Here is a 16494-nt window from a genome sequence, read left to right as displayed (position 1 = left end):
GCAGTCACTTTAGTCTGGAGATGACATGCTGCTGTGGTTCAGGAAGGAAGGAGAAAGGACTTCTGGGGATCCTGGCAGGATTTCTAACCCTCAGCAGAAAGATCACACTGGGAACTCAGTCATCCCTTGTTAAAGCATCTGAAGCCAGATACAAATACATGACCCTAGATGCTAACAGGCCCATCCATGCTTCCCCACTGGGACGTTGGAGCTGGCATAAGCATTGGAATCAGGCAGCAGACAACGCGGACCTCATGGAGACCAGAGACACTGTAGGATGGACAGGGTGTATGGGGAAAGGTGACATGGGACTTGAGGAAGGACAGCCTCACTGTGTGTGAGGAAAAGTCGTCCCTGTTATAGTAGTTGCTCATCCATTTATAGAGTGATTTTCAATGATGAGCCTGTTGTGTATGGCCAAGCCGGATTCCTCCAGCCACACATGGGAGTCCAGTGAACTGTCTGGTTAGCTAGTGAACTTCCCATCTCTTAAAAACAGGTTGGGAGGTTTCATGAAGTTTTCCAGGGAGAAGTAAAATTAACATCTGCCCAAATTGGAATTGGCACCAAGGCCCATGGAATGACTCATTTGTGTTATGTTTGAATAAAATGAGTTTGTTAGCAACCATTTGAAGAGAGGTTAACAACTATGGACAAATGCATTTTCCCCAAGTTGCCAACTGCCCCTAGTACCAAGCCTAATACTTGATATGACTCTGAGTCTCCAAATGTGATTTTGGTGCACCGCCCAGGGTTAAGGCAGTATAGGTGACTATAGGCTCAGTCAACGTAAGGCACAGACAAAACTAGACGGAGAAAGTTATGTTTCTGTATACTCCGTTCCAGTCTCAAAAACATTGCCCAACCCTGGGAAGGCTGGCTAATTTTGCAAAGTGTGGTATGTAGAATAGTTAGATGGAAGCTTGCTCCAAGGCAGTCCCTCTGGCTGCCACAGGGAAGACTAGTCTTGCTTCAGGTATGGCTTAGAAGGCTGGAATATGGATGCTTCTAGTCCAGGGCAAGCGGCATTTGGACTTGGACTTACTAGGAAAAAGAGCAGCTCCTGTCGTTTCTGGTTGGAGGTGGGAAGTATGAATGCTGTCTCTGGAGGTTGATAGTGTTGGCATCTCTGGGCCAGTTCCACAGATCAATGAGTGTGGCATTGGTGGTCAAGTATAGTACCTCTGGAGCCCCACTAAAATGACTTGCTCTCAATCTAAGCTGAGATCGTTCTATTGTTCTACTGCTTTCTATTCTTGAGGAACCAACTTACTTTGTAGTAAGGTGTCGTCAGTTGGTTTTGTGTCTGAGGTTCGCAAAAATTTTTATTTATTTATTTTTTAAATTTTCCTATCAACTCTGAATCTACATTTCAACTTTGCCTGGTACTATCAGGAGGGGAACTCTGCCTTTGCTTTCTAAACTGCCCCTGTAACCACTTTCCCCAGGCCTCATGACCTTCTTTCTGAAGAGAAAGGGCATGTCGTGAAGATGTCTGCCAGAGTATCAGAACAAACACAAGGAAGATGGGGGTGCAAACGGGTCGTTGCAGAGATGCAAACCAACCTCTCTGCAAAATATGGGTGCCACTGTCCAAACACAAGTGAAGTAATCCCCTCACCTACTGCCTAGGCATGGTACGTAGAAAGGAGGAGCCACGTGGCCACTGGCTGGTGTGGGGTCTCAGTTTATCTTTCTTACCTTAGGATTAAGTGACTGTGTTGATCTGTAAGTAGTCACTGCTCACTCATATTACGTGATCTCATTATCCTGCGTACTGGGAGGGTCCCGACACCCTGCTCTCAAGACTGGAGCAGCACAATTGGAAACGAAACAATTAAATGTTCATGTGTGTGGAATAGGGAGAGTGAGAGCCTAGTCCAGAGAAGGGGTAGACTGGGGCTCTCATAGAGGATCTGGAGGGAGGAGAGAATGTGAAAAGTGCCAGGTGGCAGTCTAGAGTCTTAGGTGGTGTGGGAACAAGGCACGAAGAAGGCCAGACAGGCAGGAAGTGAGGGAAGCATTGTCTGAATGAAATGTGGGAGTGGTCCCACTAGCCCCGCTGCACCCCGGGTACTGACATGCATGGGTGAGGTACATCAGGTGAGGGTTGTTTTGGAGGGCTTGGCAACAGCCCTTAGATGTAGAACATGCATGGAAATTCAGGCCAACAGGTTAGGGAAGAGTGTTGAACTCACAGCTGTGGAGTTGGCTGTGGGGACAAGGGATGATTAAAAGGATTGCCAACTCAAAGTCAAGGCTTGCCTGAGGTCAGAGTCAGGGTGGGGAGGTAGATGTGGGAGAGGTCAGCTCGCTCGAAACAGTAACTGAGACATGGCTGTTACAGCACCGTGAAGCCAGCTTCCTGTGAGGAGCCGACTTGGCAGGACTTGGAGGCCATGAGAGATGGTGGATCTACTTGATCAGAACCAGGGCAGGACTTGGAGGCCGTGCGAGATGGTGGATCCACTTGGTCAGAACCAGGGCAGTATTTGGAGGCCGTGAGAGATGATGATAGGACCATCTGATCAGAACAGGGCATGGGCCATCTCAGAAGGTCCTTCAGGTTCCTCCAGGTTTGTGTTTTAAGACACACAAAGAAACGAGCAAAGATGAATAAATGGAACATGCTAGGAGTCCAGGGGACCTTACAGGAATGAAGGACCAAGGTGTTGCATCCCAAGTAAACTTGGCGGGGGAGAGGGGAGAAAAGACCTTTGACACCTAAGGAAGGGACAGCTGCAGAGGCTGTGTAGGTTCGGGCTCTCCAGGTCCCAGGAAGGATCAAGGGAAGGGTGGGCGGTCTAGAGGGCAATGGGGGAGGGATGAGGGGAATCCTTGACCTTGAGCAGCAAAGTCCAGCAAAATGATGACGTGACGTTGTGATGAGATAGTCTATGTCTTCCTCTAGTGCGGGGACAAGGGCTAAGCAGTGAAGTCATTGTGAGAGACTCGCTGATCTTTTCCAGTAGAAAGAGCAGTTGGTGCAAAGGCCTGGGGCAGGAATGGAAGTGGTGGAGGGATTGGAGTATGGAGAGGGATGCAGAGCTATAGGTGATGGGACCAGCTGTCTGTCAGAGCCTCCTGATGAGGAATGCAGGGTGTCCTCCCACGGCAATTAGGAGTTTTGGAGAGGTTGAAGCAAGGGAATATTTAACACTTTGTGGGGCCTGGGCCCCCTGTGTGAGGAACACCAGACAGGAGCAGGGGTGGAAACAAGGAGGGGCCTTTCCCCCCAGCATACACAGATCAAGGTGCTAACAGTCACGGGTCCTGTGGGCAAGGCATCTTTGCAGCAGGGCAGCTAGGACTGGGGTGCCACCGAGGGCCTGCTCATCACTCCTTAGTGCTAATGGAGGGCCTTCCTGTCATAGTGTGTTTGGCTTGGCCCTGAGAAGACGGTGAAACTGATTCTGCATCCTATATAGGCAAAGGGTAACATGTACACAGGGTGTCACAGATCCCGTGTGTCTCCTAGGAGGAGGCTTGATGCTATGACTTACTCCACAGGCTGCCCCCTCTGGGCTTCCTTGGGTATTGCCCTGGGAAGGCGGTCCCTGGAGCCTTCCCTTCTTGAGGCTCAGGTCCCATGATACTGTGTTTCAGGAACTACCCACTTTGTCCTCTAGTCCACAGAAAGAAGGGGTAGTGGGTACTTAGCAGACTCTCCCACAAACCAAATCCCCAGCCCCTGGACAGCATAAACACCATCAGAAAACTCTTGGGCTCCTGCTCGTAGACACACATGGATTCCCTTCAGACCGCAAAGGGATCTGTGAGATGATCTCCACAGAAAAGAAGGCAAGTTGGCTTGTCACAGCCCACCAGGAGCATCCCCTGTGAGGTGACCCAGAGTCACTGCCTGCGTGACCTGGGCACCTGGGCCTGAATTATCTGCCTGCTGTCAGAAAGCGCACAGTCCAGCTGGGCCACCTGAACTTCCATCTGGCCCAGGAGCCACTGCCAAAGCCTGGTGGACAAGGAGGCTGTGCCTGCAAGGTGTCCTCCAGCAGGGTTAGGCAGTGTGGACACGCTCAGCCTCCTGACAGGTTCTCCAGAACCGTGCTGCCACGCTGCACCACGCGGTCCCGCCAGGCCGTCCCAGCGCGTGCAGTCTATAGCAACGCCACACCTTCTCTATAGTGATCGTTTCCATCCTCCAGGGCCTGCTCAGCCTGCTGCTTCTCTGCTCCCTGCATCCTTTTCTTTGCCTCTTTTCCCATCTTTTGGCCCTTGGTTCCTTAACCTTTTTTCTTTCATCCCTTTGAGCGGAGTAGCTCAAGCCAGAGAGCTGCTAGGTGGTAGCAACAGGCCCTAGGACAAATCTGCCCAATAGCCGTGTGCCTTCCCCACCTTCGTCCTCACCTGCTCCCCAAGCAATGGCTCATGGTTTGCCTCCCACCCTCCCTGCCAGCTTACACCAATAACCAGACAGACATCGCCACCCGGGGCTGGTTCATCGGGCTCATGTGTGCCATCGCCCTTCTGGTGCTGATCCTGCTCATCGTCTGCTTCATCAAGAGGAGCCGTGGTGGCAAGTACCCAGGTGAGATGTGGGGCAGGTGGGAAGGCCCTTCCAACCAGATCCAGGGCTCTGGCCTCTGCTCTTTTAGTGTTAGAACTTCAGGCCTGTGGCAAATTTGACCTACTTCTTAGAAGCTACCAGAAAAAAAAAATTGAGTTAATTATATTTGCTCCTGGTGAATGGATGGTGCAGTCTAGGCAGCTCCAGAGAGGCAAGGAAGGAACCCTGGCTCCTACTGAGATGGCCTGCCTTCCCTTGGCTTACCTCCTATCTTCTTGGCCAAGTGGCGTTCTTTGGCTTGAGAGTCATTAAGACACCCTGTCAGGGCAGAGATAAGGAAGTGGGGTGGCCATGTTAGAGATGGAGAGCAGGGGGCTAGGCAGAAGCAGCGTAATCCCGAGAGAATCCACATAGTGAACCACACCCTGCTGAGGCTTGTCTCAGCGCCTGTCACCACAGACTTAGCAGCTCTGGGGACAAGCAGGGAGAGGCTGGAGACAGGCTGTGCTAATGGCACCCTGGCCCTTCAAGTCCCACAGAAACACGTCTCTTCTGTACCCCAAGGGTCTTAAGTGCCAAAGGGGAGGACCCCTCCATTCCTGTTTCAGAAAATAATGATTTGTTTTTCAAATGAGCAAGAGAGCCATCGGGCTGTGGCAGGGTGGATCAGGCGACAGAAAGCCGATAACCAGAAGGACAGACAGCCTGAGAGTAAGCCGTCCTGTGTAAACGGAGCCTGAACCTGCTTCTGCCCTAGAGCCCCAGCACCAGACACATTGCCAATGCTCCTTTCTCTTGGGGCACAGACAGGCAAACTTAGATGAAGCAAGTAGGAGGAGGAACGATGGAGTCTCTCTCGTTCCCTGCCCGGTGCCCACAGATCCTTGGGTCCTGAAGCTCTGCCCCCGCTAGGTGAGGGAGAGCAGGGATGCCATTCCTCAGTGAGCAGGGAACTCTTTGACTTTGTTCCACCATATCTAGACTTTTTCTTCTGCATGAGAGAAAGTCAGAGCTGGATAGAGGTCCAGACACGAAGGTCCTACTGAGTCAGGGGCACCTGGACCCCTGAGGAACCCACCATACAAACGTAGAGTCTGCCTTTGCCCTTCCAGAAAGTTCTCTCAAGGAAGCCCCCTTCCCTCCAACTATGGGGTACGCACCTCATACAGTAAGAAGACAGGCGGCCAAGGAGCCAGGGCATGGGCTCCAGTCTTCCCTCTTCCTGCAACTACTGGTTTTGTGGCCTGTTCTCAGCTCTCACGTGAGCTGATTATCCCGTTCAAACATCAACAAACCCCTCATGCAAGCACCTGCTGTATGCCAGGCTTTGGGCTGGGTACTGAGAATACAGTGGGAAAGATAACTGGCTTCAACATTACAGTTAGCTCAGAGGGACTGACCACATCATAGCAGGAGAGGCCTTGGTTACGTCATGGTCCCAGAGGGCCATATAAGGAGAGGGAGTCAACGAGAGAGGCTCATGGGAGAGCAGCTCCATCCCACAAAGGGGGCAGCCCCCCTCCAACTCTGCTTGGAGCTTTGGAGAAACACAATCCCCCACCAAAAAGAAGAAAGCTAACTTTTGTCATCAGTGAGGAAATATATAAAATTATAATGCAGAAAAAAAAAACTGAGAAAGGGCCAGACAAGGGGGTATTTGCCTTTGGCAGAGAAAGGGATGACATCTCTGATATATGGGGACAACTTGATGGAGAAATGGCAGGGAGTTGAGAGGTTTGCCAGCTGGGGTGTAAAGACCCCTTGGGGTGTGAAGGAGGCAGAATCTTCTTAGCAACTGATTGAGCCTGGGGGCACTAATAGTGCCTTATTAAAAGGAAGCTTGTCACTGAGCCCAAGATGGTGTCTGGGGTGTGGTGTGTGTGGGTGTGTGCACTTGTACACAGATACCAAAAGAGGGTATTGGCCGCCCTGCTCCGTCATCCTCTGCCTTATTCCTGTGAGACAGGGTCTCTCACTGAGCCTGGAGCTAGGCTAGTCCCAGCAATCCTGTGTGTCCACCCCACAGCTCCAGGGTTACTGGCACACACAGCAACACCTGGCTTTTCACATGGGTGCTATAGTCTCAAACTCAGGTTCTCTTGCTTGAACAGCAAGTGCTCTCAGCCACCGAGCCACCTCTCCAGCCCCCCGGGGTGATGTCTTTGGGCCGTGTGTTCAGAAGCACCCTGGAGAATAGACGTCCTTCTTAATCATTCCGTCTGTCTGTCTGTCTTCCTTTCTCTTACCAACCAGTGCGAGAAAAGAAGGATGTCCCTCTGGGCCCTGAAGACCCCAAAGAAGAAGATGGCTCATTTGACTACAGGTGACTGATCTCCTTCCCTCCCCAGGGCATTGGCCTTGCTGCCCAAGACGGCTCCCTTATAGCAGCCGCAGGATCACTACGTCCACATCCCTCCAGCCCACGGAACTGCTGCTTTACCTCTGTGGCAGCCATTTGGCTGTGTGTATGCGCTCTGAGAGGCTAAGAAGCCCTGGTACCCCCTACTGGACAGGACGTCCAGCCCCAGGACCCTTTATCATGAAGTGAGCTTGGCCATCAGGCCTCCTTTCAGCCAACATCCCACTCCTAACCCCCAAGAGAATGAGTGGCCCAGGAAGTCTCACCCCTCTGTGAGCTGGTGGCAGCGCTGAAGGTGCTGGGGCAGGGCTGCCAGCTGGTGCTTCTGCCCTGCGCCGGCGCTCCCTCTCAGATCTGAACAGACATTTCAGGCAAGGTTTTGCCAGGTTGTCCCTGGCCCATCTGGATGGCCAGTGTATTCTGAGCTCAGAAATGGGCCAGGGTAGGTCATGGAATCTCATCCAAGACCATCTGGGGTGGGAGAAAATATCAGAAAACAGCAGTCCTGCCCCATCCGACCCTGTTAACGGTGCACAGGTCACGCCGTTGTCCTCTGACCTCTCCTCCTCTCTCACCTCTGTTACCTGCTCTTCAGGAGCCTGGCAAACAGCGCCAGGTCAATGGGTAGGAGCTGCTGCCTGCCCGGAAGCCATCTGGCAGCTTATGGCCGCAGCTGCCCATCCAGCCTGACATCCCTGTGAGCGTCTCCTCCCCCATCTCTGGCTGGCCTGGGATCACCTGGCAGGGTCGAGCCTCGCTATGGGCTGAGAGCTACCTCCGGCTCCCAGTTAAAAGACTGTGGGCTTTTTTTTCTCCATGCCCTCTGTGCAGCCCGATGGAGTGGGGGTGAACACAGGATAAGCTGTTTCCATCTTCACCTCTCCTCCCTCCAGGCCAGCATTGCTCTGCAGGCTCTGCTCCTAGAACCTGCATTGAATGAGTTCAAGAATCCTGCTGGGGAAAGGCTAAAATTAGGACGTCAGAGAAGCTAAGTTTCTAAGGGAATGTGCCTGGGAACAAGGCTCTCTTGCTCTGCTCTTGGCCTGTAGCTGGATTCCCTTCTCATGAGGCCTGCCTCTTCCCATGTCTGTCCTCTTGGGCCTTGCAGGTCTTAGGCATAGGGAGGCAGACAGGCAGGCAGTTGGTTAGGCTAGGAGTCCTTCCATTCAAACCTCCTGAGGAAAGTCCCATTCCTCTAGACCAAGGTCCCTTTCCTCTCAAGAGCCCCACATAGTGACTCTGCAGGCTGTCTGCCCAGCGCTATACTGAGCTGAAGTTCCTGGACCCTGTACAGGGACCTCTAGAGCACCTAATGGAGCCTTCATGCCCTGCAGTGGCATGCTGGGGAAGAAGCCTGACTGTAATCCACCTCCTGCCCAAACTCAACCCAGCCTGAATTCAGATCCACTTGCCCCACTCTGTCCCCACCGTCCCTGCTGTGGCATGGCCATCAGAGCACACAGATAGTCCACCATAGCAGGTCACAATCACCCAGCATATGGCAGGTGTGGACCTGTGGCTTTGGGACCTGACTAGAACCTGTCCGTCAAGAGGAGCTGGAGCACCCATGGCCTCTGACTACAGGACCTGTCTCTGCTCTTGACAAGAAGTGAGCATGTCAAGGAAACTGCCCCTGCCTTTCCACTTCTATCTTGGCATTGCTTGCCTGGGCAAAGCAATGCTAATGCTTTGGGGCTAGCAAGTAAAAAGGGTGAATGTTCACCCCACATGCCACTTCAGGGCAAGAGTGCTGCGTCAGGTGGTCTGGGGATTCCTGTACAGGGTCCAGGTACCTCAACTAAATGCAGCCCTGGGCAGACACAGACCCCAGCGTCAGCATGTGAGGTTCTTGGGAGGAACGGGACCGTGGTCTAGAAGAATGGGACTTTCTTCCAGAGACTTGAATGGAAGAGTGCCCGGCCGAGCCAGCTGCCTGGCAGGCTGGCCCCATCTGTTCATGCTCTGTTCCAGCTCCATCTAAGGCCCCTTCCTGGTCGCCACCTACCCGAGGCTACTGTTAGAACTCACCGACTGTTCAAATGGCAGCTTATCCAGGGAAGGATGAATGTCTAGGGGTGCAGAGGGTGTGGTGTACCTGCTCAGACTCCCTGGCACCACCATGGTTCCTTCTGCAGGCCTCCAGGCCTCCACAGCTGACCCATAGCTGCTTCCTGCCTGGGAGCCTGTGTCACCTGTGGCATGTGACCAGCAGCACCTGGTCTCTTTATCAGGAGGAAGGGTGCCACGCCGGTTTGGAGGAGCAGCCCCTTAGCGTCCTAGAGAAGTAGTTCTCAACCTGTGGGTCGCAACCATTGACAAATACATAGTACCAATGGTCTTAAGAACAGAGACACCACTCGGTAGCAAAATTACAGTTACAAAGTGGCAACGAAAGCATGTTCATGGTTGGGGGTTCCTAAGACTGTTGGAAATATGTGTTTTCTGATGGTTGTGACTCATGGGTCATGACCCCAGTTGAGAGCCTCTGCCCTAGCTGATATATGGGCTTGAAGGCTGTTCCCACTATATCTCCAAGGCCCAGAACGCTTGTCACCCAGGAGGGCCTTAAGGACAGGGCTTAGAAGGGGCTAATAGCCTTGCTAGTGTCTTCTCAAATCATCAGGCCTCACATGCTTCCCTGATGCTCCTCCCTCCCACTTCCTGCCTCTTTTACTTGCAAGGTACAAAGCATTAGTGTTGCTCTAACACCTGATCTTTCCCAGCATGTCATCTGCCTTGGGGAAGATGCCGGTCCTCTCTGTGCCTCAGTTTCCCTTTGGTAGAGTCTGCTAAGCAAGAGAGGGTGACACTGGGTGATCTCCAATTCTCATCCTCCTGCATTGGTAGGAAGCCCGCTTCTCTCTCTCTCTCTCTCTCTCTCTCTCTCTCTCTCTCTCTCTCTCACACACACACACACACACACACACACACACACACACACGGTTTAGGCTGTGCCAGCCATGTGGGTCTGACTCTGTCTCTTTCTGGCCAGCGATGAGGACAACAAACCCCTGCAAGGCAGCCAGACATCCCTGGACGGCACCATCAAGCAGCAGGAGAGTGATGACAGCCTGGTGGACTACGGTGAAGGTGGCGAGGGCCAGTTCAATGAAGACGGCTCCTTCATCGGCCAGTACACAGTCAAAAAGGACAAGGAGGAGACAGAGGGCAATGAGAGCTCCGAGGCCACATCGCCAGTCAATGCCATCTATTCTCTGGCCTGACGGAGCGCCCCAGGCACAGCACACTATTTTGCAAGTAGGAGGGGAGAAGGGGAGATAAAGCGACCGCAGACCTACCACAAAGCCACAGCCACCTTCAGGGACAAGGGTTCAACATGGGGTCTGCCAAGCTGTGAGGACCAGTGGCGACCCGGCTATTCACAACCCCCTCCCAGTGATACCCCGACGCCCGTGGGTGTCACTAGATGGGAAAGCTAGAGCTGCGCTCGTTGGAGGGTGCGCTAGTTTCTTGCCCCATCTCATGGCCACCCTGAGCACTCCACCGCGATGGCCAGCCTTGATCTCGGCACACACTCATCCATCCCTATTGCTTACAATCTTTTCACTGTCTTCATTTTTTTTTGCTTTGTGTATCTTCTCCTTCCAATCCATTGTCTCCATTTTCTTTTACTCTTTTGAAAAAAAAAAAAATCCCTGGAAAAAGACTAAGTGGGCTCTCCCCCAGGAACCGAAAAGATGGGCAAAAAGGATTGATCCGTAACACAACATGCAGACAAGCTGCAGTATTCAAGCTGCCACCAGGCCAGTGTGTTTCCGAAGGATGCCTTTCGCCATATGCCTCCCCCACCCCCACTCCCCATCCATCTGCCTCGGCCTTGTCCGTGCTGAGCTGGGTTTGGCTCCTTTCTGGAAAATGACAGTGTTTTTTTGGCAGGGAGAAGGTGGACAGGACTCCTTGCCGCACTCTGGTTTGGTTGGGAGTGGGGTTTACCTCTTGCTACTCGTTCTTACTCTGCCCCTGCTGCCAGAGAGTCTGAGAGTGAGCTGCATGGAAGATGAAGATGAAGAACAGGTACCGATGAGCAGGACTGAGCCCCATGCGGAAACAAGTGAGAGTGTGATTCCCGGGTGACAGAGCAAACCTCTGGACAGAAAGCGCTGGGTCTGGACCTCTTTTGTCTCTGGTAGTGAAACCCAGAGTGGAAGAGAGAGGACCACAGCTGCCCACCCAGCCAGGGTCTACGCTGCTACCCAGAAGAGCTGAATCCCTGTGATACAGAGGCGTGGCTGGTGTATCTGGGGGTAACAATGCTGCTCCCCCTCCCATCCTGTCCTTGCTCAGTTGTGTCTGACATGGTATATGAATGGGGACCTGCTGCCCCAGACTGAGCCTATCTGTCCTTTCATTAGGGTACACATCCATACCAGGGGACCATGAGGTGCACCGTGCTAGCAGTGCTGTGATGCCCCTGACTGGAAGGACAGAGCTCTTCGTATGCCTTACGCAGCTCTGATCTAACCCTGCAGTTCCCAGATCCCTAGCCCTACTCTGCAAGCCTTGATGCCTCCAGTGATGTATGTCTCGGGACCAGGGCAGCCTATGCAAGCGTCCCCTTGGGACCAGAAGCAGCCACTCCACACTTGCCCTTCCCCCCACCACCCGAATGGAGACACTCGCAGGCCTGAAGTTCTCAGCCTGAAGGTGCTGCCTTCATCCCCACCTAATCCACTTTTGAAACCAAAGGTACCTTGCCTCAACGACACAAAGAGATGGGAGATCTTGAGCCAGAGTGTCGCCCTGGCATCTGTGGGAGGGAAAGGTCGACCACTGCAAATGGATCACCTGCCATTGGCACGGCCTCCAACTTTAGCAATTAGGGGCCTAGGCAGGACCAGGGCTGCGCCCTTCAGAGACTTTTCAAAAGCATCATTTGCCATATGTTTAAGCCGCAGAGGTATTAGCAATGCTTTCATCCCTTGATAAGTATCCGATTGAAGGTCAGGCCCATAGGCACACACACACTCTCTGCAGGTAAGGAACCATATCCCAGAGATGAGCCAATAATGTTTGAGCCTGAGAGTGTGTCTTGGTCCTTTGGCTCAACCCATGGCCAGCACTGCTGCCTGGAGGCCCGAGGGACAGCTCTCATGGTGAAAGGGGACAGGGTAAAGGGCAGAAGGCTGGGGACGGGGGTGTGCTCAGGGTCCCCTTCCCCGGTTCCAGTCTAGCTCTTCTTGAACGCAGCAGGGCATTGCTGCGGTGTAGGCCACCATCCCTGGAGGGAGGGCTGGAGAAATGTGCCTGTCAGCCTAAGTGAGGCACCACCCTTTCCAGAAAACACTTTGGATCTGGGCAGAGTGGCCAGTTTCTCAGACCTCATTCATGTGGCACCATCGGCTAGTGAACCTGTTGCACCGACAGCAGGCTTTTAGAGGAAGGGACCCTTAGATGTCCCTGCCACAGACAACCCGGAGAGGGCTGCTTTGGTCTTAGGAGTCTGGGGGAAAAAGTAAATCCTTAGACTGTCTTCGAGCCCCGTTCTGGAGTGCCGGCATGCTCAGTACCCTCCTCCTCTGTATATAAAGAGAAGGTTATGAACCTTTCTCTCAAACTGCTTTGTGGGTGCTGATAGGGGCCCCCACTGCCACTGATCATAGCTCTCGTAGGAGGGACAGATCTGGGCTGAAGAACCAGTTTCTCTCAAGTAGAGATGGCAGGTGCCCACAGACCAGGCTCAGCGATGTGGGGGTGCAAGGTGGAGGAGGCAGCTCCTTCCAGGGAGGGGAGAGGCCACTTTCCACACAGCCTGCCGGAGTGTACCCCAACTCAGCAGGAGAGCAGTATTGCCCCCTCCCTGCGCCTGGATCCCAAGCAGCCATCCCAAAGTGATACCTAGTCCTGCTAGGGCTTCACCTGTCTGGTGGGGGCAGGGGAAGAATGCGGTCATCTTGCAGCGATGCTGAGTGTTTATTGAATGCTCTTTGAGTCTGGGCCAAGGCTTGAGCCCTGAGTACCATGTTAACCAGTGAGGTCAGATGTGGCCCCTTCCCACACAGGGCTGATGTTATTGGAAATGCGTAGATGAATTACCGGGACACGGTGACCATTACGTTGGAAGCATGGTGTTCTTGTTTGCTTAGACTACCGAATGCTTCAAGTCAGAAAAGAGAGGCTTCCAAGGGAGAACCTGGTCCTTTGGGCTGGCAAATCTGGGTGGGACGTGGCAGTCAAGATGAGCGGGGTTCAGCAGCCAGTGTTGTGCTTCCTTGGGGTGTCTGTCTCCCCCATTTAGCCCCTCTTTGAATACTCCTGTTCAGAGGTGGATTGGATGTACATGTCAGGATCAGCTGTCCTCCCTCCCACCCCCACCCCCCACCCCCCACCCCGCTGCCGCCTGGGATATGGTAAACAGGACACATGGGTCTCTGCTTGGGCAGAGAGCTGAGTTGATAGACGGAAAACCAGGCTGGTTCCTGCCCATGCCTATTTCCTCTGCCCCCAGAGGTCAGGGTAGGAGGGACCACTTCCTCCCTATGAGATCTGGAATGACCAATGAACCTAGAGTCAGCCAGTGACTCAGCTAACAGGGAATAAGAGAGCATGTCCCCGGTTTCCCTGAACAGACAGTGTCCAGAAGGGGATAGAAACATCCATGGGTATTTGTAGAGTTTCTGGACAGCCTCCCCACCCACCACACACCTGTGTACATGCACACACGCACGCAGCAGACACACACCCTGTTGCAGAGCAGTGTTTCCAGCAGGGAACAGCCCAGATCATGCATCATCTCACAGGATGTGAGTCCATGTCTGGCTCACATGACACGAGCTACTAAGGCCTGGGGGAGGGGGACTTTGGGAAGGGAGAGATTCTCTGGGTTGGGCCTTATTTTTGTGACTCCTGTGGGCAGAATGTAGAGAAGAGATCAGGAAGAAAGACATTTCCTGGCCCCTCCTGAGAGCTCCTGGTTAAGCCTGGCCCCCTCCCCCGACATGATGGGGAAAGCAAGATCTCCTTGCTATTTATGAAGCGGTTTCATTGTTACTCTGCAGAGGTAAAACATCTTGGTCCCTCCATGGTCTGTGACTGAGGCCAAGGTTCACTTCTCAGCGGGAGGATAGCAGGTTGCTCAGGTGTCACCCTAGAGCCCATTCCTCATTTCTGTCACCTCGGGGTGGGATGTCTGTCCTCCAACCAAGTCCTTCAGCAGCAGCCTCTGTCCAGCGCAAGCCGATGGCCAGGGTTGGGTTCACCCAGCTGGGCCACAGTGCTCCCTTTTTCCCCCCCAAAGCAAAAGTCCTCATGAGAATTTCCCAAGGTAGCCTAGGAAGTCCATGCCAGCAGTCCCCAACTCAAAACAAGAAGTCTCGAGCCAGCAACAGAGAATGTGGCGTGTCAGGAGCCTCAATGCCCTGGGGGGACACAGGTGGACTGGGCAGAGCTTCCCTTCAACTCAGTGGCCAAATGCCTTTTAATCCTATTATGCTGATAAGAGCAGCCGCTGCCACAAGACAGGAGACGGCGATAAAGTAGATCCAAGGCATCTTGCTTAGGACAGAATCGGATTCTCCTTGTGAAGGAACCTCAGAGTTGATCTAATTGAAATGACTCATGGTGCAGACATGCAGGGAGGAGAGCTGGTGAGCGAGGGTACTTTAGGGCCTTCTGACTCCGTGTCCAGTGTTCTTTCATCCCCACCGCAGCTGCCTCGGTAGGTGTCGCTTGAGATCTGTCCTGTTTATCACCCTGCCACCTCTCTCTACCATTATGCTTCCGCTCCCAGAACCTCCCAATGGACAACAAAAAGGCTTCTCCTTAGTTCAAGCTCAGCCAGCCCGTGGTTAACTCAGCCAGGGAGTTACAAGCAGCCCTGGCCAGAAGGGGGGATGATGAGCCAGCCCACTGTGTTTGCTCCCGTGAAACCCGGACTGGGCCCCAGAATGGTGTCTCTTGCTTCATCCGCATACGGTATTCCCCAGAAGTGAGGGCATGGAGGGGGTCTCTGTCCATTCTGCCCTTGACCGCAGAGTCTGCAGGTGCTGAGGGATAGCGGGGGGCCCAGGCAAACTTACCACCCTGGGATCTGCAGAGTTGGAGTTCAGCAGATGGAAAGACTTCCATGAAGCAATAAACACAAAAGTCTGGAAGTGGATATCCAGAATTTTGTGCACTCCTGTTTTGTTTTTTCTTTCAAAGTTGCTGCAGATCAGATGACCTGACCTGCTTGCTCTTCTGAGTCTCAGATGTGATATCCTAAGTCAGTGTTTCCCCTCTGCCCAGCTTCCCAGCTCTTTGCCAACTCCTTCTGAGCTGTTATCAGTCACCTGTCTGTCACATGCCGCTTTCCGTCCTGGTCCCCACCTCAACCATGCTGGATCCTGGAGGACCTCTTGCTCTGCCCCCAACCACATACACATCTCTGCCTTCCACCATGGTGTTCCCCGTGTCTCCATCCCTCCCCCACGTTCCTACACATGCGAGTTGGTCTAACTTTTTCTCCTTTGGTTACACATTTAACTCTCCATGGCAAGCCCATGTTAATCCCTCTCACATCGCCTCCTCCCCTTCTTGTGAGTTACTTGTCATTAACCAACCTTGTCAGCGACAGATGTGTATCTAAGGGTGTCACGCACGTGCGACCTTCAGCAGGGACTTCTGGGCCATGGAGGACTGTCTAATACATGGACTTATAAACTGACTGCATGAGCAATGAAAAGGCCAAAATATTCAGATTTTTTTTGAATCACTGTAAAAAAAACTGATTTCTTTTGTATAGAGAACACTAAACGTATAATAAAAGTTGTTCAAAATGGACTTTAGTCATGTGATTTGTTTCTTTTCTTTGATAAGAAAGAGAGATGTCAAAAGATTAATGACAAAAGTGAATCTAAGAGTTGGACATAAGGATTATTTTGATGTCAAATTTGACGCATGCAAATAATCCCAGCACTCAGGAGGCTGAAGCAAGAGGCTCAAGGATTTGAGCTATATAGTTCCTAAATTCAAGGTCAACCTGGGCTACACAGCAAGAACCAAGGTCAACCTGGGTTACGTACCAAGAACCGACAACAACAAAGAGGAGTCGCAGGATTTTCCACAGGCACCAGGCAGCATTTTCTGTTATAGAATTCTGCCATTCCAGCCCCATCTAGAAGCTAGTCTTTATTTGGAAAACTCATTTGCACGATTTTGTGTTTTAAACATAGAGTGACTGAGATGGGGTTGTGTATGGTCAAGGAGACGCCTTCTGCTTAGGTGTAGCTGTGTGCACACTCCACCTAAAAAGCCTCGTGCTGGGGAAGGAATCGGCACCGGCACCCAGTCTCCTCTTCATACTCTTCCTACACTCTGTGCGCGGGGAGACACGAGCATATCCCCCTTTGTCCTTAGCCTGGTGTAAGCAGCTGCCAGGGCATTCTGCTCGGAGGAAAGAGAACTGGTAGTTCATAGGTAGAAATGAGAAACAAAGACCAAAGGACCCCCACAAAATGTAGACCCAACTCTCCTGAGCAAAGAATCAGCAAGTAAGCCTCAACCCCCTGGCTTCCTCTTCTTCCGAGGGGCCGCCCAGTGGATCACTGACTTGAGGGGCCGCTGTCTCACTGGACTGTGACCTTTATTTCCAGGTGAGGTAGCTCACTGGCTT

At 52.7% G+C, this 16494-nt stretch overlaps 1 protein-coding gene across 11 annotated transcripts in view; it reads left to right on the top strand.

Moving 5' to 3' along the window:
- Window positions 1–15662, top strand: part of Nfasc (neurofascin) — a 162852-nt gene extending 147190 nt beyond the window's left edge. For all 11 annotated transcript variants that reach the window (XM_041648810.1, XM_041648805.1, XM_041648806.1 and 8 more), the window contains 3 exons: window positions 4415–4546; window positions 6779–6848; window positions 9877–15662. In XM_041648810.1, coding sequence (XP_041504744.1) covers window positions 4415–4546; window positions 6779–6848; window positions 9877–10108 — 434 coding nt within the window. In that variant the 3' untranslated portion in view covers window positions 10109–15662. The remainder of the gene's footprint in view (window positions 1–4414; window positions 4547–6778; window positions 6849–9876) is intronic.
- Window positions 15663–16494: the final 832 nt, after the last annotated feature.

This window comes from Microtus oregoni, unplaced genomic scaffold (genome assembly GCF_018167655.1).
Source record: "Microtus oregoni isolate MIOR12 unplaced genomic scaffold, Mior012 000003F_ref0000135, whole genome shotgun sequence".
NCBI classification, from domain to species: Eukaryota; Metazoa; Chordata; class Mammalia; order Rodentia; family Cricetidae; genus Microtus; species Microtus oregoni.
The sequence above is the reverse complement of the archived record's forward strand: the minus strand, read 5'-3'. Positions and strand labels throughout refer to the sequence as shown.